This window comes from Danio rerio, chromosome 16 (assembly GCF_049306965.1).
Source record: "Danio rerio strain Tuebingen ecotype United States chromosome 16, GRCz12tu, whole genome shotgun sequence".
NCBI lineage: Eukaryota > Metazoa > Chordata > Actinopteri > Cypriniformes > Danionidae > Danio > Danio rerio.
Genome location: NC_133191.1, coordinates 31,728,993 through 31,754,948, shown reverse-complemented (window position 1 = coordinate 31,754,948; position 25,956 = coordinate 31,728,993). Strand labels below are relative to the sequence as shown.

General features: G+C 40.3%; 1 protein-coding gene across 4 annotated transcripts; it reads right to left on the bottom strand.

Annotated features, from left to right (window-relative positions):
- Positions 1 to 136: 136 nt before the first annotated feature.
- crot (carnitine O-octanoyltransferase) lies at positions 137 to 25,769 on the bottom strand. 4 transcript variants are annotated; one of them, XM_073924962.1, is made up of 17 exons: positions 25,561 to 25,769; positions 25,146 to 25,279; positions 24,417 to 24,541; positions 24,146 to 24,327; positions 20,005 to 20,129; positions 19,755 to 19,928; positions 17,712 to 18,644; positions 9,022 to 9,147; positions 8,837 to 8,938; positions 7,111 to 7,194; positions 6,922 to 7,029; positions 6,484 to 6,614; positions 5,338 to 5,461; positions 3,436 to 3,514; positions 3,227 to 3,320; positions 3,018 to 3,137; positions 137 to 1,550 (listed from the first exon to the last, which is right to left on the bottom strand). In XM_073924962.1, the coding sequence occupies exons 7-17, from the start codon at positions 17,823 to 17,825 to the stop codon at positions 1,430 to 1,432; spliced, it is 1,203 nt and encodes a 400-aa protein (XP_073781063.1). In that variant the 5' UTR covers positions 17,826 to 18,644; positions 19,755 to 19,928; positions 20,005 to 20,129; positions 24,146 to 24,327; positions 24,417 to 24,541; positions 25,146 to 25,279; positions 25,561 to 25,769; the 3' UTR covers positions 137 to 1,429.
- Between the last annotated feature and the right edge of the window lie 187 nt (positions 25,770 to 25,956).

The window sequence follows — 25,956 nt, the reverse complement described above, 5'->3', positions numbered from 1 at the left end:
CTGTTTAAACAATTTTTAGATAATAATAATAATAATGAACTGTCCTTACCATTAAAAATGAAAATATTTTTCCAAGTAACGTAAACAAATATAAACCAAAGTTCACTGCTGGAGTCAATAACTCTCCAGCAAACTGTTTGTGCTTTCCACAAAATGACTTTATTAGATTTGAGATCTGAAATCACTTCAGTTTGCTACTGTAAAATGTTTACAATCAATGCATATTCAAGAGACGCCGGTCTCCAGCCCACCTGTGTTCTCTGTAAACCTCTGAGCAATTCACATTCAAATTTACATGCGTGCTTAACAACATTTGCTAATAAAAGTGGAATGATTGCAAAAAAACTCTAACAATGAAGCATAAAAATTTCCCATGAACAAGGAAAGCAGTGCAAATTACATGTACACCTATCAAACACATGATTTAATCATGTACATCCACACAACATAAAACCATTCATTTACATCATATTGATGCAAAACACACACAGTAGGCTCGAACGTGTAAAGCCTTTACATCTTCTAATTAAGAAAATAAACTAATTATATGTTGCATTGATCTCTGCATTAAAACTGTGAAATCAGTACAGTTTACACACATCAGAGCTGATTTACCACCCATCAGTCACTAAAGGTCATCTTATGATCAGTCTGTTTTGTGTTAATGTTTCTAGTGGACTCACTAGGCCTGAGAATCCTGTGGTAGTGGACACTATCACAGAAAACAATACTGTTAATGTAGTAGAAAATGGAGGTTAGAAGTCACAGTGGATTTCCTGACTGAAGTGATTAAGAGACGATGAACTGAAGGCACATGACCGTTTCAAAGCACCTGCAAAGCATCTTAAAGGGACAGCTCCCCCAGAATTGAAAATTCTGTTATTTGTTACCCTTTACTTGTTGTTTTTTTAGATGAACACAAAATAAGATATTCTGAAGAATGTAAAATGGTAACCATTGATTTCCTTTTTAGAAATGGCAGAATTGTAATGTCTGTGTTCATTTAAAGGGATAGTTCACTAAGCTTTAAAACTCTGTAATTATTGACAACACTGACTGAGTTTCTCTGTTCTGTCGAACACAAAAGAAAATAGATTGAAGGATGCTGGAAACCGGAAACCATTGATAACCATAATATTTTCTAATATGAAACTCGACAGCTGCTAATTTTCCTCATTACTTAAAATATATCCTTTTGTGCTTAACACAAAATGTTAGGAACCTCTTGAGAAGAAGTCAACACAACATTTTTGGTGAACTACAGTATTTCTCTACAATTATTGAGTATCTCCTATTTGAATTGTGCACATGAGTGAAGCTGTGAGGATGTCATGTTGGTCTGCAGGGATGCCTGTGTCTGAGACTTTACGTCTGTCCAACAGCAGAACTAAACCACTGGGTTTTGACTGTTTTCCCAGAATGCTCTGCTTTACAGTTGGGACTGGGTCGTGATGTGCATCATTTCATGTAATGAAGTGGCGAGGTTTTGAAACAAGGTTTCAGCATCTGTCTCAGGATTGGACTTCCAAGCAGTGCAGGATGCAACAATTCTACAAGAAGAGAAGCATAAGAAATTGAATTGAAATCATAATGACAAATGCAGGCTGCCGCACAATTCCTTTATGTATGGGACGATGATCGTTTTTAAGGTATACCGCGGTTTGGAAAACTATACCATTTCTAAGATATGTGCAAGATATTTTATTTGTGTTTTTATTTTAGTTTTTTAGGACAACAGTATCTCCAGCAGAAAAGATCTCCAAAGATGCTGTTTTAAACTGTAAAAACAACTGTTTTTAAAACTAATGAAGACAAAAGAACTCAACGATTCATTTGAATGATTTAGCTAGGCATGTTTACTGTTGGCGACGCAGTGGCGCAGTAGGTAGTGCTGTCGCCTCACAGCAAGTAGGTCGCTGGTTTGAGCCTCGGCTGGGTCAGTTGGCGTTTCTGAGTGGAGTTTGCATGTTCTCCCTGTGTTCGTGTGGGTTTCCTCCGGGTGCTCCGGTTTCCCCCACAGTCCAAAGACATGCAGTACAAGTGAATTGGGTTGGCTAAATTGTCCGTAGTGTATGGGTGTGTGAATGTGTGTGTGTGGATGATTTCCAAAGATGGGCTGCAGTTGGAAGGGCATCCGCTGCGTAAAAACGTGCTGGATAAGTGGATAAGGTTCATTCCACTGTGGCGACCTCAGATTAAAAACGGGACTAAGCTTAAAAGAAAATGAATGAATGAATGTTTACTGTTCTGAAATATTTTAAATGTCTCTTAAAATAATATACATATATATATATATATATATATTGTGTCTAATAAAGAAAAATAGTTGTTTTTTACCCAGACATTCAAAAAAATGAATATATTTTAGAGCAGTGATCACACACCGTGAAACTGTGATATTTTTATCCAAGGTTATCATTCCATTAAAAACATACTGACCCATGCCTGGCCCCAACACAAATCAAAAAGTTAACTTCATTATTATTTTTTTAATTTAAGTGGATCAAACATAAAACTCTCTAAAAAAACTTTAAGAGTTGTGTTGAGTAAGCTCATTTTAAGTCAGAAAAAACAGAGAATCCTGAAATATAAGAAAAAATAAGTTACATATTGAGCATAACAAAAATGCATTTACTGTACAACTGTATAATATATGATCTATAGAACATACATACTATAGAACATATATAACAGAAATAAAAAGCAAAACAAAATATATAAAACATGTATATAATATTAAATTAATATTAAAGTTTTGTAAAAATATATGATACAGAAATAAATTACAGTTCAATTAATTAAAACATTTATAATTAATTATAGCATTACTAAAAATTATTACTTAATATATAAAATAAAATGTATATACGATGTTATCAAATGTAATAAAACATCTCAAATGTAAATAACATTAATTACAAATAAAAAGTAAACGTAAGAGCCACCGTGTCACCCCTACCATCTTTTATTTAACAGAAATACTGAATCATGTAAATATAAAATTGCAATGGACCAACCTGTCATCACGAATGCGGTAGAAAAATCCATATCCATGGCGGACCATTGGTGCAACTGCTCCCAGAACAGTAGTGTAGCCCACCAGACTAGTGGAAAGCACAAAATTACCCCCTCCGCCACTGCAAACACAGAGAGATTGTTGCATTAGACTGGCCTCATAAAGCATCACACACAGATCAGTCCACTGGACATGAAGCAGGACAGTCACCTCTTAGTATAGAGCGGATCCGCATAGAGCTCCGGCACAGGAATGCTGTTCTCTTTAGCAATCAGATACAAACCCAGCAGGTGCCTGTCAATGCCTGGAACCAGCAAACATCATTCAAACATCTGTTGTGCTGGAAATGATCATCATCACACACACACACACACATACACACACACAATGTAAACATCATCAGTCTGATGCAAACAAACCTTTCCCATCCTGAGCCTCTGCCATCAACTTGTTGTGTTTGTTGACGGCTGCATGTAAAGTGTGTCTTTTCTCTTCAGTCTGTAAAAAAAATAAATTAATTAATGTAAAAATGTGTTTTTTTTTAAATCAGTATATATCTAGCACGTAAAAAAGTGCTGGATAAGTTGGCAGTTCATTCTGCTGTGGTGACCCCGGATTAATAAAGGAACTAAACTAAAAAAGAAAATTAATGAAAAAAATATACACACACACACACACACACATTTTTTTTTTTTTAAATGATGTTTAACAGAGCAACGTAATTTTCACAAAATGTCTGATAATATTTTTTCTTCTGGAGAACATCTTATTTTTTTTATTTTGGCTAGAATAAAAGCAGTTTTAAATTTTTTTATAACTATTTTAAGGTCAAAATTATTAACCCCTTTAAGCTTTATTATTTTTCCGATAATCTACAGAACAAACCATCATTATACAATAACTTGCCTAATTACCCTAACCTGCCTAGTTAACCTAATTAACCTAGTTAAGCCTTTAAATGTCACTTTAAACTGTATAGAAGTGTCTTAGAAAATATCTAGTAAAATATTATTTACTGTCATCATGGTAAAGATAAAATAAATCAGTTAATAGAAATGAGTTATTAAAATTATAATGTTTAGAAATGTGTTGAAAAAATCTTCTCCGTGTTAAACATAAATTAAACAACTCACTACAGTTTGACAAATATTGTAGGTGTTGGACAACATAATGTACCTATAAGGATTTTTTAGGCAGCAATCTAGTTGTTTAGATTGAAACTATGCAGTTAATTTAGAAGAATAGTGCACATTTAAAAAACATGTTTGCACAATTTCGGAGATAAGAATTTCAGCGGGCTTACGGTTGAAGATCTGCCACAAGATGGTGACAGAGTTTGCATAATAAGGCGGGAAATTTTTTTCTCAGATTAAATTTTAAACTACAGCCTGAACAAACCATAATAGAGCAGGTAAGTGACATTCGAACCAAATGTCTAAGCATCACAACAACAACAACAAAAAAACATGTCTGAATCAGTGGTTTTAATTAATCAGCAAACTTCCAAGGGCACCTCAAATTGTTACAATGACTAAAATAAAAGAAAGCCCATGTAAAAACAAACTAAGGTAACCGTCATCAACCAACCATTAAGGATATCATCTAAAAAGTTAACATTTTTTAAGTTAAATAAAACATATGGAAAACCCTTGAATATAGGTATCCAAATGTGTGATTATTAAGTGAAATAAATAATAGAAACAAAATGAATAATCATATGATATATGTATGTTACAATAAAAATATTTTCCCTGTTTTAAAAAAAAATTGTCTACTTATGAAATAAAAAAATATTAGAAATTAGAAATTGCAAAAAAGTTTGAAAACCTGGCTGTAATGCTCTAATCTTATTTTTTTACACACACATTTTCAAACAACCATAAAACTATAAAACATTCTTTTAAATATTCTAATTAGAATACTACAATTAATAATCAAATATTACAATGAAAATGACATAAAAATGTCTTAAAGTCTTTACAGTCTTAAAAAAACCTGGATATACGAAAAAAATAAATTCTGACAGCGTGATTAAAAAACAAAGAGTTTTCAAAATGACACTTTTCTTTACATAATTAAAATGTTTTTTTTTATTAGATTTTTTTAATTAGGTAGAAATTGAGCAAATATCACTAAATTGTAAATCATAAATGAACATTAATGAATATTATTACTGTACCTTGTAGTTTCTGCAAATAAAGTAAAATGTACCAGAGCAAACCTATGTATACAGATTGAGCATGTGGAAGTAAATGGGTCATATGGATGAAGAATAACACGATGATGTTGAGCTGAATTCACATCATTCACAGGACACTCACAGTAGCCGCAGGGTTCATCATGGTTCTGCACCAGTGCTGAGCCTCCACGGTGCAGGGCCTCATGGTTTCTGTGCGGCCGTGGAAGAAGCGGCGAGTGGTGGCTGTTTCGTAACAACAGCCCGGCCTAAGAACAGAGAGATGCCAGTTATGGCTTATAATATCATATCATAATAATGTAATATGGCATCCGCTGTGTAAAACATATGCTGGAATAGTTGGCGGTTCATTCCACTGTGGGATCTCTGATAAATAAGGAACTAAGCCAAAGGAAAATGAATGAATGAGTAATAGAATATCTACTGTCTAAGTTGATACTGCAATTGTTGCTTTTTAACAGCATGAGAGCTGAGGTTATAAGTACGTCCACTGTAAAACCACTTGTTACCAGGGGAGACTGTGCTGTGCAGTTTAGATGTACAACTTTTGCACGATCAGTCTTCTCAGTTAGAGCCAGTCATTTTTGGAACACACTTCCGATTGATTTAAGGGGTGTTACAAATTATTCTACTTTTAAATACAAGTTAAAGAAGTGGCTAAAAGCAAATCAAGTTTGTAATCATGTGTAATACTTCTGTCTAACACTTAAATAAATTCTTATTACATGTTTTTTATCCTTTTGTCATATAGAATTTTACTGTTTTGTATGTTTGATGTTGTGTTTTTTTTATTTTAGGTTGCCTTTTAAAATCTGGCAGGGGTCTGCCAATCTGGCAACAGATGAAAATTAGCCCTTGCGGCTAACTCTGGCTTATTTACAGTTTTACTGACTTATTTAAAGTTTCATACTGACTAATGAGCATTGTCCCTGTTAAAATAAAATAAATTCAAATAAAAAAAACAAACACATGTAAGGAGTCCCAAGCATTATTGATTGAAAAGGCATATTAGGAAACAGTAAGAATAAAAGCAATTTAGTTTGTTCTTTAAATTGAACTTTTAATATTTTATATATTTAAGATCATATTTGTTGATCCATGACAAGCCTGAGTGGAAAAATCTGTACTAATCAGGCTGATGTACAAACACAAAAACACACTCAGCTAAATATGACTTAGCATTACAGCATTAAAAATCGTTGAGATGCCAGACTCAGACTGAGCAGGAGTATTCTGATTATTATATTTGGCAGTGATTGAACACACTTACTGTCCGTGTTGTCTGTAGTATGCTAACTGTAGAGCCAGCTGGACAAACGTGTCAGGGTGAAGCTTTCTCTTCTTAATGGCAGTCTTTCCAAACGAGGTGAAGGCGTAGCTGACAACCTGCAGGTCCTGACACTGAAAATACAGAGCGCTGAGATGAATCACTCATGATGATTAACCAAAAAACAATCCCTTTTATTTTATTATTATTATTTTTTTAGCAGAAGTTTAAGTCTCTCACAGTGAGAAAAGAGCTGATGCTGGAACACATATTGTTCGAAAATTAAAGTGACCTTGGATAGAAGTAAAGGAGACCTCTACAACAAAATTAGACCCCTTTAAATAGATTTAAAGAATTTAATGAATTTTGGGACTTTTCCATGTGCGCGTCAATAGATAGTTCATACTTTGATGCAACTGTCTGTGTGTGTGTGCTAATTACACTTTTGTTGTACTGTTCTTTAGCCAGAGCGATGTCTCTCCTCACTCGCTCATCTACAGTGAATATCAGCTCCTCCGGCACAGGCATCTCACGCACAACCTCCGAACCCTACATGTCAAACAATAATTACACCATACACACTCAAGCATGTAAAATAACTAGGACAAACATAAATACAAGCACTCTTACCTTCCACACTCCACCACAGGCCTTCAGTTTCTGATCTACGTAGTATCCATTCGACACCAAAACCATGGCATCATATGGCGCATGCTTTAAAACAAACACAATCATGGAATAAAACTGCCATTATCATCAAGTTATATATATATATATATATATATATATATATATATATATATATATATATATATATATATATATATATATATATATATTCATTTCACGAAGAGAAAGCAATAATTTGAGAACTTGTAACATTAGAGCTTCATTCTGACAAGAACATAACCTTGAAGTGTTTTCTGAACAAATTTACCAAAAAATATATATATATTTTGACCCTCACCATTTACTTAAAAACACAGTAATAGTGTAAAATAAAGTAAAGTATACTAAATCAGTTATGTAAAATGTATTTTAAATCTAATTTATATTTTGAAGCCATTTTTATTATTTCTATATTTCAACTGCTTACTTTTATTTCATATCTTTAATGTTGAACAAATAAGTTGTGATAAAGTTGTCACACAAGACAATTGTAAGATATTTGTGAATAAGACATTTAATAAGTTGTGATATTTTTGTAGATCCTGTAATCAGGATTGTTTGGTCCCACTTTATATTAAGTGTCCTTAACTACTATGTGATGATGATGATGATTAGTCAATCAGTCGACACCAACTTTCAGCCACTTTAAGGATCATGATTTGCCAAGCTTTCCTATTTCTGACTGCTTCTTTCAGTTGTTCAATGTTCAAGTTCAAGTCCGTCTTGATTGTGTGCAGCCATCTTGTTCTCTGACACCCTCTTCTTCTTGATCCACTGACTGCACTGAGCATTAAAGCTGTTTCCATGGAGTTGGCTCGCATGATATGACCAAAAAACGAGAGCCGTTGCTTGGTGAAATCACACTGAACTGAGCTAAACTGAACTGAACTGAACTTAAACACTAAAACCTGAACCACACTGTTCCAGTTACTGAACCACACTGTTCCAGTTACTATGACCATTTATGTGAAGCTGCTTTGACACAATCTACATTGTAAAAGCGCTATACAAATAAAGCTGAATTGAATTGAATTGAATTTTGCCCTCTAGAGATACATTTTGTTTGACACGCTGCAGGATTGTTTTGTTTGTGATCCTCGCCGTCCATGGTATGCGCATCATCAACTACTATGTACTTACATCAAAAAAAAAAATATACAATGTACTTACTCTGATTATAATGTATTTGAGAACACCTGTGGTGCTCTTGAGTTGGGATAGAGGTTGGGTTATGGACAGGTTTGGTGGCATGGGTAGGTTTAAGGGTGGGTTAAGGTGTAAGGGATGGTCAACAGTGTATTTACAAATGTAATTACAAAAGTTAATTACAGATGTAATTACATACATGTATTTAATCAAGCATAAGTACACAGCAAATACATGTATTTTACAATAAGTACATTGTAACAAACTATTAATTTCTGTGTAAGTACATATTAGTTAAGGCCACTTAATATAAAGTGGGAGTGATTCTTTTATAAACAGAAACCTTAAAAATTATGTATTTGAAACACAAACTTCTGTACTAATGTAAAGAACAGCCCTATCACTTTTTATTCTAATTAAAGTGTTTTTTCAGAGTAAAACATACATTTTTTAATTAAATTGCACTACGCTTGAAAGTAGAAGTGGATATAAAATATAAATGTATTATAATAACGATGCAATAATCAATGACAGCTTTTACATCACAGTTGGAGCTGAAGATCCCATTTGAGTAGCAAACGAGGTTGTAAGATTTGTCTCCCCAGCGGTTTGTGGGGTCACCAGTCAACGCCAGATCAGTCAACTACAACAAGAGAGAGTGATTGTCATGAAGGGAATCAGATTAAGAAACTTAATATCATGCAACTAGAATGAATGGTGTTAAACCTGTGTGTAGTTGTCTGGTGTGGCATAAGGTTTGGCATCATCCAGGCCGACCACAAATAAAGCACTCTGAATGGTCTCCAGTATGGTCTTATTCACAGGATCAATGGAGATCAGATATTCCCGAGCCTGAAGTGACAAGAGAGGTGAAAAATCTCATTATAATAAGCCTACATTATACTTTAGCTATATTATATGGATGATTTACTCAAAAATATCAATTCTGCTCCTCTATTTGATACAAACATGTTTGAGTTTTTCTCTTCTGTTGACCACTAAAAGGACAGCACTACACAGTTTTCCATACAGATCAAATGTGGATCATCATAACCTGCGTCCAGTCCTAGCTAACTTCCAGAAAGGGGAGGTAACCAATAACTTTACAGATAACAAGTAAACCAAGTTCCACCCAAACCAAAAAGTTTCGTGCGAGCAGAGAGAAGAGCCAGTGAATGAGCGGATTTCCTTATTTTAGGGCAAGGGGAAGTTTAAAAAGGCTGAGCAATAGTATACTGTTTTCAAACAGGTTTGCAAGACTCTTTGAAACCCTAAACAGACCCCCTAGTTCTTCGCAATTCCGCTATCATTGAATCCAACGCAAAATCAACAAAAAAGTCGATCATTTTTGTGATCCTGCAAAATGTTTAACTCAAACGCAAAATAATCGCAAAACATTTTATTAATCTCAGAAAACATCCGATTCCAAACCATATAGTCTAATAATATTTATTTAAGTTTGCAATTAATAGTTTTACATAACTTATAGACGATGCATACAAAGCTCACGTGATGTATGTGAGTGTCTTTCGAAAAATGACATCTCACTTGCGCTTACATTACATTAGAGCGGAGGGACATGTTTTGCAGCCTGTGCAGTAGGCAGACGCGCATGAAGTGCAAGTGATTTACATGTGAAGTCAATGCAAAGATGCGATAAGACATCCTGTGGTGCAAATTGGCCGTTTTGTGCGTTTGATGAGCTTCACTGCAAAAGAAAGTTGGAACAAACATCTAACAAACAGAGCAATGTAATATTATGATGTGCGTAAAATCGATAAATGTTTTCGTTTGACTCTTTCCCTGCAGTTAACAAGAGAAAACGCTTCCCTGCCACTGACGAGTTTTACGGCAATAAGTGTTTTAGGTGTATTATGGTAGAGGAAGCCCTAACACGTGTCATGAGCGAGGTAACGTTACATGATGTCAGATTCTCTAGAGTGAAATCTAAGAAAAAGTAAGATTGTAGATAAAAATAAAAGTTATACAAACTTTCTTTGGTTTAATCCCTACCATTTTAGATCTGCATTAAATCTTGTCTTGACAATAGACCAAAATAAAGAAACTCTATTTTTTTTGCCTAAACACAAACAGCATTGGCAGCTGTGAGAGAAGAATAGTTTTGTAAACAGTTTGTCATGGCAATAGTAGGTAAGTAAAGGTTTATTTAGATAGCATCTTTCCCAGACATTGAGTCACAAAGTGCTTTACATTAAGAGAAAACAAATAAAATATGTAAATCATATTAAAACTAGTTAAAATCCAAATACAGAAACACTTCTACTGTTAATTTAAAGCTTGACCCAGAAGATTTGTCTTTAAATGCTTTTCAAAAAGTTCAACTGATCCCAGAGTTCCCCTTCGGTTGGGGAACTTCAGTGCCATGAATGGGAGGATTCGGATCAGAAGCCGCTTATCTGGAGAGTATTGAACGGGCCAATGAATGAAATTAATTGGCAGCGTAAGCTTGCGCAGGTGTGCGACATCTGCAATTATCTCAGCATATAAGCACACCTGAAGCCAGCAGACGCCATCCTTTTCGCTTCAGATCCTTTCTGAGTGAGTCGATGAGGGTTCCTCTTGCTGATCAGCACTTCAGAGCGAACGAGTGTGTCTCCCGGTCCAGAGTGGGTCTTCGCGGTGGCAGACGGTCGAGCTGGGTTACTCCCTTGCCTGCGGTTCTTTGGGTCCGGTCCTCCAGAGCGGTGCGTATAGTTGCAACTTTCCTAAAAGAGCAACACAGTCGTGCAGCACGTCCTTTTCAGGATGGCGCTCCGACTGTGCGTTTCTGGATGCGGGGGTTTCCTGTCTCCGGATGATGGACACGATCACTGCATTGCATGTTTGGGGGTCCAGCATGTTAATGCGGTGCTCGCGGGCGGTTCATGTCGTCATTGCGATGCCATGACCGTTGCACAGCTAAGATCGCGGCTAACTTTCGCAAGAGAGCGAGCCACCCCAGTTGCCTCCTGTTCTAAAAAAGCAGCGGGCGCTCGGGCAGATCTGAGGGTTTCAGCGGGAGCTAATCCGCCGCCCACGGGCTCGCGGACCTCTCGCTCCTCACGGCGCTCCATCCAAGCTTCGGGTGGTGAGTGTGATCCGTCTAACCAGATGGTAGCTCTCACACTCGCTGACACCGGAGATCAGATGTCCTCCGCGGCATCGGAGGGTGGGCTTTCACTGTCCGACGAAGATCCGGACCCGCTCGCCCCCTCCGGGCAGGTGAGCGCTGTCAAATCGGATCCTGAAGCGGACATGTTAGCCGTGCTTTCCCGGGCTGCTTCGGCCGTGGGGTTGGAGATGGTTTATCCCCCAGCTCCGCGGCCGAACCGACTAGATGGGTGCTACGTAGAGGACCAGAAGGCGAAGCCTTCGAAGCCTCTCGTCCCCTTCTTCCCGGAAGTGCACAGTAGGCTCACGCAGTCCTGGAGGGCACCTTTCTCTGCCCGTGCTGCGAGTGCCTCCGCCCTCACCGCCCTTGACGGCGGAGCTGCCAGGGGGTATGAGGCGATCCCGTCAGTGGAGCGCGCTATCGCGGTCAATCTTTGTCCGCGCGGCGCCTCTACGTGGCGGGGTTTGCCCCGCCTCCCGTCCAAAGCCTGTAGGTTGTCTGCCTCCCTCGGAGCCAGAGCTTATAAGGCTGCGGGCCAGGCTGCTTCTGCTTTGCACGCGATGGCCACCTACCAGCGCTACCAAGCGCAGGCGCTGGCCGAGCTGCACGAGGGCGGGTCCAACCCAAGCTTATTACATGAGCTGCGCACCGCGACCGACTATGCTCTTCGGACTACTAAGTCTGCCGCGTGTGCGCTGGGGAGGACGATGTCCACACTTGTGGTTCAGGAACGCCACCTCTGGCTAAACCTGGCCGATATGCGCGACGTTGACAAAGTTCGCTTTCTTGACTCGCCCATATCCCAGGCTGGCCTGTTCGGCGACACCGTCGCTGAATTCACCCAGGAATTCAAGGCGGTGAAAGAGCAGTCGGATGCGATGGGCAATGTCATCTATCGGCGTGGCCGTAAGCCCGCTCCGCCCGCCGAGCCATCCACCTCCGCTGTTCCTCGCCGAGGGCGCCCGCCAACGAGTGCTGCCCCGCCCCCGCCTGCGCCTCCGGCCAAGCGGGCGCGGCGTTCACCTCGAAAGCAGGCAGCCCCTCCTGCCCAGGGCGCCGTTAAGTCCGGTAAACGGACCGCGAAGCGTCCCTGAGACAGGCCATCCGGAGAAGAGGAAACTTGCTCTTTCCCCGCTGGAGGGCGGGGCCCCGATAACAACGGTACTTTTCAGTGCCACCAAAACATCAGTAAAAGAGCACTTTTTCCCTTCCCCGGATGTGACTGCACGAGTTCTGCCAGTCCGGGACGCGCTGCCTTCCGGCTCGCAGACTCTACGTGCTTCGCCAGTGGCTCACGAGCGCTGGGGGGACGGTCTCCCTTCCCTCAGCCCTCCAGCCCCCTCTCCGGAGTCAGGGTGCGGAGCCAGAGCGAATCGCTCTCCTCCAGCTTTTCCGCGGGACCCTCGTGCTTCCCGGAATAGCACACCCACTCCGCGCTGCCCCACCGCTGGTACGTCAGCGATTGTAGCGATGACTCCATTAGCGAGGGCTCTGCCTGCCTGGTTAGCGCGGGCCAGCCCCTCGCGGTGGCTCATACGCACAATCAGACTCGGTTACGCGATTCAGTTCGCGAAACGGCCCCCCAAGTTTACGGGCGTGTATTTCTCCAGGGTCAACCCCCTGTCCGCCCCTGTCTTGCGAGAGGAGATTGCTGCCCTCCTGGCGAAGGGTGCAATCGAGCCGGTTCCTCCAGCCGAGATGGAGAGTGGGTTTTACAGCCCATACTTCATCGTACCCAAAAAGAGCGGTGGGTCACGGCCAATCCTAGATCTGCGCGTTTTGAACCGCTGTCTGCACAAGCTGCCGTTCAGAATGCTCACGCAGAGGCGCATTCTCCAATGCGTTCGTCCTCGGGATTGGTTTGCAGCCATAGACCTGAAGGACGCGTATTTCCATGTCTCCATTCTTCCACGCCACCGCCAATTTCTGCGGTTTGCGTTCGAGGGTCGAGCGTGGCAGTACAAGGTCCTCCCCTTCGGGCTCTCTCTGTCTCCGCGGGTCTTCACCAAACTCGCGGAGGGTGCCCTAGCGCCCCTTCGGCTCGCGGGCATTCGCATACTCAGTTATCTCGACGACTGGCTGATTTTAGCCCACTCGCGGGAGCAATTGATTATGCACAGGGACGAGGTGCTTCGGCATCTCCGCCTACTGGGGCTTCAGGTCAACCGAGAAAAGAGCAAACTCGCCCCCGTGCAGAGGATTTCTTTTCTCGGGATGGAGCTGGACTAGATCACCATGGTAGCGCACCTCTCCGAGGAACGCGCTCGCCTGTTGCTGAACTGTCTGAGGGAGCTCGACAGCAAACTAGTGGTCCCACTGAAGTTCTTTCAGAGGCTCCTGGGGCATATGGCATCCGCAGCCGCCGTCACACCGCTCGGGTTGCTCCATATGAGACCACTTCAGCACTGGCTTCACGATCGGGTCCCCAGACGCGCATGGCACGCGGGCACACACCGGGTCTCGGTTACTGCGCTGTGTCGCCGCGCCCTCAGCCCTTGGAACGACCCCTCGTTCCTACAGGCCGGTGTGCCTCTAGGACAGGCGTCCAGCCATGTTGTTGTTTCAACAGACGCTTCCAACACGGGTTGGGGGGCCGTGTGTCGCGGGCATGCGGCTGCGGGCCTCTGGAAGGGTGCCCAGCTGCATTGGCATATCAATCGCCTAGAGCTGTTGGCAGTGTTCCTCGCTCTCCACCGCTTTTTACCGGTGCTGGAGCGGCAACACGTGCTGGTCAGGACGGACAGTACGGCGGCGGCGGCGTATATCAACCGCATGGGGGGTATGCGCTCTCGCCGCATGTCTCAGCTCGCCCGCCGTCTGCTCCTCTGGAGTCACCCGCGGCTGAAATCGCTGCGCGCCATTCACGTCCCAGGCACGCTCAATCGTGCAGCCGATGCGCTCTCACGACAGCTGTTACGCCCTGGAGAATGGAGACTCCACCCCGAGTCTGTTCAGCTGATATGGGCGCGATTCGGGGAGGCTCAGATCGATCTGGTTGCTTCCCCCGAGAACGCTCACTGCCAGTTGTTTTTTTCCCTGACCGAGGGCTCTCTCGGCACGGATGCACTGGCCCACAGCTGGCCTCGGGGCATGCGCAAGTATGCATTTCCCCCAGTGAGCCTGCTCGCGCAGTTTCTGTGCTAGGTCAGGGAGGACGAGGAACAGGTTCTGCTAGTTGCGCCCCTTTGGCCCAACCGGACCTGGATATCAGAGCTCTCACTCCTCGCGACGGCCCTCCCCTGGCGGATCCCTTTGAGAGAGGACCTACTCTCTCAGGGACAGGGCACCATCTGGCACCCTCGCCCCGATCTTTGGAACCTCCACGTGTGGTCCCTAGACGCGAGGAAGACTTAGGTAACCTACCGACTGCGGTGGTTAATACCATCACTCAGGCTAGAGCCCCCTCCACGAGGCGCGCCTACGCCCTGAAGTGGAGTCTATTCACTGAATGGTGCGTCTCTCGCAGAGAAGACCCCCGAAATTGCCAGATTAGTGTTGTGCTCTCTTTCCTTCAAGAGAAGTTGGACAGCAGGCTGTCGCCCTCCACTCTCAAGGTTACGTGGCCGCCATCTCCGCTTATCATAGCGCGGTAGCTGGCGGCACCGTGGGAAAGCATAACCTGGTCATCCAGTTCCTTAGGGGTGCTAGGCGAATTAATCCATCTCGCCCCCCTCTCATGCCCTCTTGGGATCTCGCCCTCGTTCTCACGAGTCTGCGATCCGATCCCTTTGAGCCACTCGAATCAGTATCTCTAAGATTTCTGTCCCTGAAGACAGCTCTGCTGGTTGCGTTGGCCTCCATCAAGAGGGTCGGGGACCTGGAGGCATTTTCGGTCAGTGACTCGTGCCTGGAATTCGGGCCGGATTACTCTCACGTTATCCTGAGACCCCACCCCGGTTATGTGCCCAAGGTTCCTACCACCCCCTTTAGAGATCAGGTAGTGAACCTGCAAGCGCTGCCCCCGGAGGAGGCAGACCCAGCCCTTTCTTTACTTTGTCCAGTTCGCGCTCTGCGCATTTATGTGGACCGTACTCAGAATTTTAGATCATCTGAGCAGCTCTTTGTCTGTTATGGCGGTCGGCAGCAGGGAAGTGCCGTATCGAAACAAAGATTATCCCACTGGATTGTGGATGCCATTTCACTCGCTTATTCGAGTCGAGGTCAGCCGTGTCCCCCGGGAGTACGTGCACACTCCACTCGGAGCGTTGCATCCTCTTGGGCGCGTGCACGCGGCGCCTCTCTAACAGACATCTGTAGAGCTGCGGGCTGGGCGACACCCAACACATTTGCAAGGTTTTACAATCTGCGAGTGGAGCCGGTTTCCTCAAGGGTATTAGGTAACCCTTTGGTGATTGAGGAGACAACTCGGTAGGGTGTTGAAACACGCTTGCTGCGCCATTCTCCCTAACACGGATGTACGTGCGCCTTTTTTATCTGTCAGTAAAGTTCCCCGTCAGGTGAGCCCTGCAGATTCCTCCGTGGCCCCCAGCACTGACTCAGCGGAGGAGTCACTTGCTGGCCCACTACGTTGTAGGTCTGCCCGCTGGTCAGCCCGCGTTTTGGGTATAGGTGCCTGCTATGCGTGATCCCCACTAGGCGATCCCATATGCTTATTCCGCCACGGTTAAGTCCCCCCCCTGGGCGGACCCGTGTCTTCCCTCTCCGCTAACCACTCTTTGCTATGCGTACTCCCCCTTTTTAGGGCTAGTCCATAGGTAAATTCTGCCATCTATCCCCCCCTTGGGTAACGGATGGCCTCCGCAGCGTCCTCCCTATCGGGATTGCACGCTTCCCAACGTACTGTCGTATTCCTAGAATTATCTAGATGCTCACGACTTCCCAAAAAATATATCTAAATCCGTAAAACTTCTGTTGAAGTAGGATAAATTAGGGCCAGGGACACGTTGGAGGACCGCGCCCCCCATGATGTGGGTGCGTCACGCTTGCTTGACTATCTCCTCATCGGGGGTGTTGGTAAGGTGCAGTCATTATGGCGCTTTCCATATTCTCCCATTCATGGCACTGAAGTTCCCCAACCGAAGGGGAACGTTTGAGGTTACAGAAGTAACCCTTCGTTCCCCGAGGAGGGGAACGGAAGTGCCATATTCCGTCGCCATAATGACTGTCCCTTAGCTGTTTGAAAGTCTCTTCAGCTTAAAAGGATGGCGTCTGCTGGCTTCAGGTGTGCTTATATGCTGAGATAATTGCAGATGTCGCACACCTGCGCAAGCTTACGCTGCCAATTAATTTCATTCATTGGCCCGTTCAATACTCTCCAGATAAGCGGCTTCTGATCCGAATCCTCCCATTCATGGCACTTCCGTTCCCCTCCTCGGGGAACGAAGGGTTACTTCTGTAACCTCAAACGTTCTCAGTGCTATAAGGAGAGAGTTCCAGAGCCGTGGGCCACCATTAAGAAGGTACGGTAACCTTTAGTCTTAAGACGAGTTCTGGAAATGGCTAAAAGGTCTTTGAAAGAAGACCTCAGAGACCGGCTACATGAGTGACTGAGTACAAGATCTTGAATATACAGGGGTGCTTGACCATGCAGAACTCCACATGTAATGACCAGAAAGTGCCTTAAGCACAGGAGTAATGTGTGACCTCTTATAGATGTTTGTTAAAAGCCTCGCCGCTGCAATCTTCACAACTTGCAATTGATCCATAGTATGTAGTATGTGTGTCAACTTAACAAAAACAGAAGAAATCGCACATGAAGGAAGGTGGACTTCCAGAACCAACAGACTGATTGTGTACTGTTGGTCACTGCAGACCAACAGTAGTTGAAAGGAGCCAAAAGAAACTCCCCCAAAAAGTTTGCTTTGGTCGCTGTTTTGAAGTGCCAAAACAAATTAAAAACAAATCTTGATCTAGAAATTTCTTTGAAATTACATCATCTTTGATTTTGTTTGAAGTACACCTCGATTTTAAGAAAGATATACTGCAGAATGTTGGAAATTATTATCATTCATTCATTTTCTTGTCGGCTTAGTCCCTTTATTAATCCGGGGTCGCCACAGCGGAATGAACCGCCAACTTATCCAGCAAGTTTTTACGCAGCGGATGCCCTTCCAGCCGCAACCCATCCCTGGGAAAAACTATTATCAAATTCTATGTATATTATTGGCAAAAAGGTTTGGAACTACTTAAGGGTTAGTACATTTCCATTTTTGGGTGAAATATCCTTTTAGGGTACCGTTGAGCAAGTTTTTAATTACTGCACCTGCCTGTAAAATGTCAGGTAGAGTTCTTTTGCATGCTTGACTGTGATTGGTTGTGTTGCTGTAACGGGTGTGGCTCTCACCTTTGCCCAGCGTGTTCTTTCCTCAGTGGTGAGCGCACTCACTCCATCCCCCTCCGGCTCTCCATCACAGCAGTTTTTAATGTACGTCAGCTGCCTAAAACACACAAGGCCCATGATTTATATATTCTGAGCTTTTTACAGATATTGTCAAAAAAACCAACCTGCTGAATCCCTGAAATGCTGGACTAGGGCTTCATGATAATGGACAAATATGATATTGCGATATTTTGTTTATTTGCAATACTGAATATTTTGCGATATGACCACATTTACACCGGATGCCTTGAATAGCTGTATATGGAAAGAACGAATTAATTTCTATTGATTCAATGATTCTGTAGGAGAGTGAATTATGCATGAATTATAATAAACAAATCACAAGCATAGATAAATACAGCAGAGCTTAAATAAAAGAGAAATAAACAGTGTTTAATGGTTTTCTAGCCATTCAAACAGTGCTCAGGTACAGAAATTGAATAATCAGATGTAAAATAACACTTTAGAGTCTCCATCATATAGATAATTAAATCAAGTTAAACTTTGTTGAACCACCAAACATAAAGACTTGTTGTGCACAAGTGATTTAAATAGTCTTGAAATGCTCACAGTGTCACAGGCCTTAAAAACACATGCAAGTGTAAACTTATGGTTAAACTCTGCACAAATCTCAGTGCTATGTACTCTAGTGCTATTTTGGGATTTCCGGCTGGATTTTACCTACTCAAATTTAAAAGCTTTCCAAATGCACATGCAGAGATGTAAATGCAAAAGATTGGTATCATTTTAAAGAAAACCCTTTTCATTTTCATAAAACACTATTAAAAAGTGTTTTAAATATCTGTATATGTTCTCTGTGTTATAATAAACACCTAAAAAAAAATTTTTTTATTATTTTTTTAAAACTCAAATTTGACACATGAAATTTGCACATGTCTGTAATCATAGGAAAATAGAAAAATGTCTCTACCATATTCTATGCAAAAGTTCCAACTGATGAGAGGTGCTATACAAGCCACATGGATCGATCATTGTTTTTATATTTCACTATTCTTTTGTTTGATCAAACATAATTCACTATGTTTGGACCACGTCAGACATATAAAAGGATTGCTTATGCACATCACCTCAAAAACAGAGGAGAATAGCCCTTAAGGGCACAGCATAAGGTAAGAGAAGACAGCTGTCTGTGCTATCTGGGGCTGCTTATTGATCATAAATGTATTGTTTTCACTTCTGTGCCATGGAAACACAGCGATTCATCCCACAACAGTTTGATATGTGGATATAATTCAGTAAAAAGAATGCTAGAACCGTATGAGCACCAGCAAGAGCTTTCATTTGAGCTATAACTTGTACATGTGTCATTAATGAACCATATGAAAAATATAAAAATGAACCAATGTTCTATACCCAGCTCAAGTATCCAAAATACTGTGTATTAAAGTGTAAATAACTTTTGTACAGTAAAATAAAAACCAAAGTGATGAATATGTGCGTAAAATATAGCTCCTACACTTTCAAACAAAACCATTTAAAGGGGTCTGGTGCAATGCTAGCCCTTTAAATCTGAAATTTAAATCCGAGGAGTTTAACTGGTTTTTAAACTCTAATGCAGACTCAACATTGTATGTCCTGCGATGTGACTATTTCAGATGCATACAATGAGATATGATATGTTACCCTTTTTGCCAGATAGCAATATCAAAAGTACTGACTTCAAAACTAATAGTTACTAAAAAAAAATGTTAAATGTTACAATACAAGCATTTCCCGCTTGCATTTAGAGCACTGTTGAGTTGATTCTTGAACTAAACTGATTGGTTATTGTGCAAGAGATGTTTCCATCTGTTGACAATGACAATGTATACAATACAAATTATACAATAGCTGATTCAGTAAAAACAAATGATAATGCTCACAGTATCACAGGCCTTAAAAACACATGCAAGTGTAAACTTATGGTGAAACTCTGCACAAATCTCTGTTAAACTCTAATGCAGACATAACATTACAGCTCATGCGATGTGACTATTGCAGATGCACACAATGCGATATCGATGCTGAAATGACATATTGTGCAGCCCTAGCTCAGATGCTTGGCACTGTACCTCAGCAGCTCTGGAGGAGTGAGGATTCGTCCATCACAGAGGGCATCGAATGTGAAAATCCTTCCACGGCACATCACTATCACATGAGACGGGCAGGGTCCTTCACTCTCTACAAAACACAGACAATAAAGCCACACACATGCGTGCTAGTAAATGTGTATATATGAACACTGAAGGGGCCTGACCTGTTTTAAAGAAGTTGAGGATGGTGTCTTTAGTGATGCCAGGAACTTTGCAGGTGCAGAAGAGCATGCGGAACTGATCCATGTCAAAGGGTATCGTTCCTGCTTTATGAATAGCCAACCTCTCCCTGATCAATAGCAGCAAACATAAATCAATAACCAAATTACTTCAATAAATAAAACACCACTGACAGAGACAGAAACAAGCCATTCACAACTGAAAATAAACAGAAATCAGACACTTTTATATAGCTCAAATGTAAACACTGATGTCTACTGTAGCGTTTAAATTAGTATAAATTATCTTTTGCAAATAACTTTTTTGAAGTTATGCCAGTAGGTGGTAACTTTTGACTATAAAGAAATGATTTTGTGGCTGAACCAAATATTGTAACATTTAGCCATTTTTATGGCAGTAGGTGGCAAAATGTGTCAAGGAATAAAAATGCTATGTTACCCTTTTTGCCAGATAGCAATATCAAAAGTACAGACTTCGAAACCAATAGTTACTTAAATTGTAAAAATGTAAAAATACAAGCATTTCCCGCTTGCATTTAGACTAGAGCTCTGATGAGTTGATTCTTGAATTAAACTGATTGGTCATTGTGCAAGTGATGTTGCCATCTACTGGCAATAGCAATGTATACAATACAATTTATACAATAGCTGATTCAGTAAAAACAAATGATTTGATGGTCAAATGTTGAACTTATTGGCATTAAGGATGTCAAGAGAACAGATTTCAGTTTCAATCTCTACTGAAATTGTAAAAACATCCATTTTCCATTAACATTTGAGCGCTGTGGAGCAGGGGTCCGTTCTTCGTACCTCGCTTAATTGATCTAAGATTATTTGGCAGATCCCGGATCTTTTAATCTTGATAACTGATGCTAATTTGGTTCTTCAAACGAGTTCGCAAATCAGATTAGAATGTCTGGATAAACTGATCTGAGATCGCTGCGTGTGCTGTGAAGGACAGATCTATTGATCCTCGAAATCATGATCAGCAATGCAACGATTGGCTGACGGCACAGCAGTGTAATGACATCATCTGATTAATATTCAATTATCCATGTGAGCAAAATTACATCAAATTAGCAGTAAATGGCTTGTTAATTATGATACGCAATAACCTTCCACATTTGTTGTGAGCTGCAGGCTTTACACTTTCATGTGTCAAGAGTATTTATCATGTATTTCAATGCAAATCAATGTATTTAGTTCCACATTTAGAAAATATTTTCTTTATTGTAGTAGCCGTTTTTTAACCGGTGTAAAGAATAACTGGTTGTTTAAAAAAAGCGTTTTCATATTGGTAAAGGCTTCTGCAACTTTTGTGAAGCATCAAATCACTGGCATATTAACTACGAAAACATGTTCATTACTGCATAAATGTATTATTGCTTTAGAAAAAAAAGTCACATATTGTGCATTTCTATTATACACAATTTGTACTAAAGCGATCTAAAAAGTTCATATCAATAAGTTTTCTCTTTGCACCAGATGGCAGTCTTTGTACCTTCATTTCGAGGGTGCAGATTGCATACGTTTTATTAATAAGTATAACTTTATTTATTTTATTAATGACTATAACTTTATATATATATATAGTTTAAAAATATGTACCATTTTCCCAAGTGTATATAACTACTACTGTAAGAAAATATCAGAATTCAGAACATACTTTCTGTATTATCTTTGCTTGAACTAAGCCGATCTAATCCTGTTTATATGAATTGAACCTGCTCCCGATCAGGTTTGACCTAGCAGAACTGTTGCTATGACAACAACTCTCAGATCAGCTTTGAAGAACGAAACGATCCTGGATCGTGTCAAATCGTCAATATCCAAATCCAGCTAACTGAGTAATCCACGTACGAAGAACGGACCCCAGGTTCTTAAACACCGCTGATAGGCCATTGTATTCATGTGCTAAACATATGTCACTGTAATTGGCTACCATAATCAGTCCTAGATGTTCTTCACCAAGTGATTACACAGATACACACTGGAGCATTTGAAAGTCATGTCTATCAGAGGATCTGTCAATGAGCGCATATATATATATATATATATATATATATATATATATATATATATGACAACATGACGGTTATAAACTTTCTTACTGAAGCACATGTTGTATCTTTACATTGTTCTGCTAGTAGGTTAAAAAATGTGACATCAAAAAGGTTTGTGCTATTAAATCAAATACTTTATAAATTGCGATCATTACAAAATTAGTCATTGAATCAAATAAAGATTGTATCTATTACATTATGCAAACAGGAAGCAACAGTTGTCTGTTAAATTGTTTTCTACTGAATCAAATATTCTATAAATTACATTGTAGTGCCAGTAGATGGCGACATGTGATAATCAAAAAATTTGTCTGAATCCATTTAAAACTGTGTCTTTTACATTAAGCCAGCACATGGCGACAGAAAGTAAATAATTTGTTTGCTATAGAGTGGAGGAACTATGACGTCACCTTGTAGGCTAATCGGCTGCTAGCATAAAACTGGTTCCCTCGATAAAATCCCTATAGGATTTCCCTATAGGCTTTTCGAAGATTGCGAATAATAAACTCTGTGTTCAAACACTGTTCATTTCACTTACACGTTTTGTCCAGCCAGACAATCCTCACACGAAAATACAACTTGGAGCACTTTTGGATCTTAAATGCAAACATAAGAACTGAAAAGCTAACATTAAACTATAAACAGACTACAGTGCCTTCGGGGTGCTTGCCTGTGACGTTAGCACCACCCTCCAACAGACAACTTTTCATCTTATTTTTAGAAATATGGTCCATGACAAAGAGTTAATCTCTCTGTTTATTATATTTCAATACACGCTATATATTATAAACAAATAAGTACGCAAAATCACAAAGACCTAAGTGCCGTTTGGATCGTTTTTACGTGGAAATACATTTTGTTTTGCTTTATGGTTGTTGTAAAAGTTTTAAAACTGTATGTATAATTGTGCCTACATAATATCATAAGACATTTTTAAATAGGTGCATCGCTCGCGTACACACAGCCTGCTTACCTTAGTAACAGATGGCAGAAATGAGGCGTGAGGAAGAAGTCTAAATGCATGCAAGTTCAATCACGGATAGAAAACAACATTCAATATTAATTTTATGTCACGAAGTAGAGTGAAAAGTAGCCCATAAAGTCACATTTACTATACATTTCATAGAGGAGTGTATACTGCAGTTTTGACAGAGTTAAATGTGTTCAGATGAAGAAAAAACCCTAACGAAAAATCTATTGATCACATTAAAAATAACAGTTTTATGTCTGTATTTCTTATATATTTATTCACACGTTTGCATTAGTGGGAGCAGGAAAGAGACAGACAGCACATGTAAGAGGTATCTTCATATTATTGTTTAATTTACAGCACATGTAAGAGGTATCTTCATATTATCGTTTAATTAACAGCACATGTAAGAGGTATCTTCATATTATCGTTTAATTAAAATAAATGATCAACAAATGAATCTGTCTTGACTGTTTTTACATGTGAAGGCATTATCTACACACAATATTAATTCCCAATTAGAAAAACACTACAAACTATAAAATACTATTCATGAATATACTTAAATCACAGACAACTGGAAAGGCGTTCCAGACCAGATCAGCTCGATGACATATAATGTCTCAGACACCGCCTGTAGTCCCATTTAACAACTTGATAGCAACCGTCTTTTTAAAGAAGCATAACCAATTTAAAAAATCAAGAGTGTGCTGTAACTGATGTGTTTTGTGTCGTAGAATAAAACATGAAATAGTCTTGAGTTTGTGTCAGTCAAAAAAACCTTATTTAAGCAATTTCACTAAAATCCAATTGAAAAAACTATTGACTTTGGGACGAGGGAACTGGAACTGCTAAAATGCTAACTCACTTCCGGGTTTTTGCATACAAATTGACGTCATAGTTCCTCCACTCTATTGAATTAAGCATTGTGTAAATTACATTGTAATACCAGTAGGTGGCGATGTGACCATAAACATAATTTGTTGCTAAATCATATATACTTTTGATTTGTCAATTCACAATTGCTGGAGAATCATTAAAAAGGGACTTATTTGCTTCTGCTTCTTCTTTATATTCATAAATAGCCACTTACGTGCGGATAAGATCCCAGTACTGGAAGGTGAGCCACAAAACCAAACTGGTCCTCTCAAGCTGTGTCCCTTCTTGTGGAGGCCAGCAGTGCTCCAGGTAAGCTGTGGGTCCCCCAAAATTCACATTGAGCTGAGAGGGGATGCGCACCTCTAGATACGCTGTGTCCAGCCACCATTCCTCTAGCTGAACAACAGTAAACACCAGGCTCAGTACATGTCATTTTTTGAGTTATGTGTTCAATGCAGCAGAGGAAAACACCAGTGTCCTGTTACCCAGTTACGTTTGCTCTTGGCTCTCTGAAGAAGCTTCTGGTGCAGCTCTTGTCCAATGCCCTCCTCAAAGCGCTTAACAATGGCCACTGTGGCTCCAAACTCCTCCTCAGATGCAAAAGGTTTCACTGCAGTAACAATCATAATAACAACAAAAATAATACTTTCATTTAATAAAATATAATAAAAAACTTAAATAATTCTAAAGTGTATATAATAATTTGTCTAGCAGTAGTAATAATAATACTATTTACAGCTTATATTTCAATAACATTTTCATAGAAACATCAAACACTATAACAATAATAATAATAGTACATTTTAAAATGTTAATATAATTTGTATTTTAAAAATAATAATAATAGTAACAACAACAGTAATACTTTTTAAATTTGTATATAATTATTTTAACAATAATATTTTTTTGCAATGATTTTTATAAAAACGGCTACAATAATGACTACTACTACTGTACAGTCAGTTAATTACACTGATATTACATATAATCTTTTAGAAATTCTGAAACTAAACTCTAGTCATGCCAGTAATAACTATTTGTTTACTAAGTACTATTCACTTATTACACTAGTCTGCACTTTGATTAACAATCAGAAGCTCAACTTGTAAAATACACCAACAACACTGCAAAAACTCTCCAAAAACAGTCTCAAAAGTTAATTCTGGTCAAAATGCGTAACATGTCCAGCAGGAGTGTTTGAGGTAACCTCTCACCTGCATCCAAGTATTTGCTGAGGGTGTCGCGCAGCGCGGGCACGGGTAAAGGGGGAAGACTCCTCTGGTACTGAAATGTCCGTTCTGCGCTTGACTCAAAGACCTGATTATCCATGACTACTGCACTGATTCAGCTGCGAACAGAAAGAAAGACTCAGTGCCAGCATAACTGTTATATCACAAATGCACGTCTGTCAAAGCTGTTTGTTTACTCCCCCTAGAGACTTTTCTTGACGCAGCGACTTTTATTGCAGATTATTAAATGATTTTATTGCAATGCATGAATACATCGCTGAATACATTAGTCCAGCTGTCATAGAAGCAAATGCAAAAATACAAAACTAATCATAAACACATATGCAAGTAATGAGGAACAAGCATAATGTTCAAATAGACAATTGTCGAAGTGACAGACCTGAGAAAGTGACTGCAGTAGTTAATCCAGAAACTGAGAGGACTGTAAATCTGCTCGGGTAAAACTATTGAGAGTCTTTTGGATACTTTACTGACTAAACTCGATGTGTGCATTCAACTCCAGAAAGGGAATCGCTCCATTTACCTTTGCCCCATTTACTGTACGTGAAGTCAAAAACAATAACAATGGATCCACCATCATGGCCTCCTGCATGAGCGCATTTCAAAATACAAGTTCAGGGGTTCGACGTGTGCAGTAAGCGAATGAATGAACGAATGAATGAAAGTTTGTGTTCTATTCGTTTTTTTTTTCTGTAACAAAATAAAATTTATTTAGACTAACAATTGTAAACCACAACAATGAAATCAAAGAAAATCAAAGTTTTCATATATTTTC

What these genes read in the sequence shown, in the direction of transcription:
- crot (XM_068213959.1), bottom strand. Translation starts at nt 25,260, where the DNA reads ATGGATAATCAGGTCTTTGAGTCAAGCGCAGAACGGACATTTCAGTAC. An exon ending in TACTACAGACAACACGGACA is followed by an intron (nt 5,462 to 6,483) that starts GTAAGTGTGTTC and finishes CTCTGTTCTTAG; the next exon opens with GCCGGGCTGTTGTTACGAAA. An exon ending in TACCGCATTCGTGATGACAG is followed by an intron (nt 1,551 to 3,017) that starts GTTGGTCCATTG and finishes CTCTTCTTGTAG; the next exon opens with AATTGTTGCATCCTGCACTG.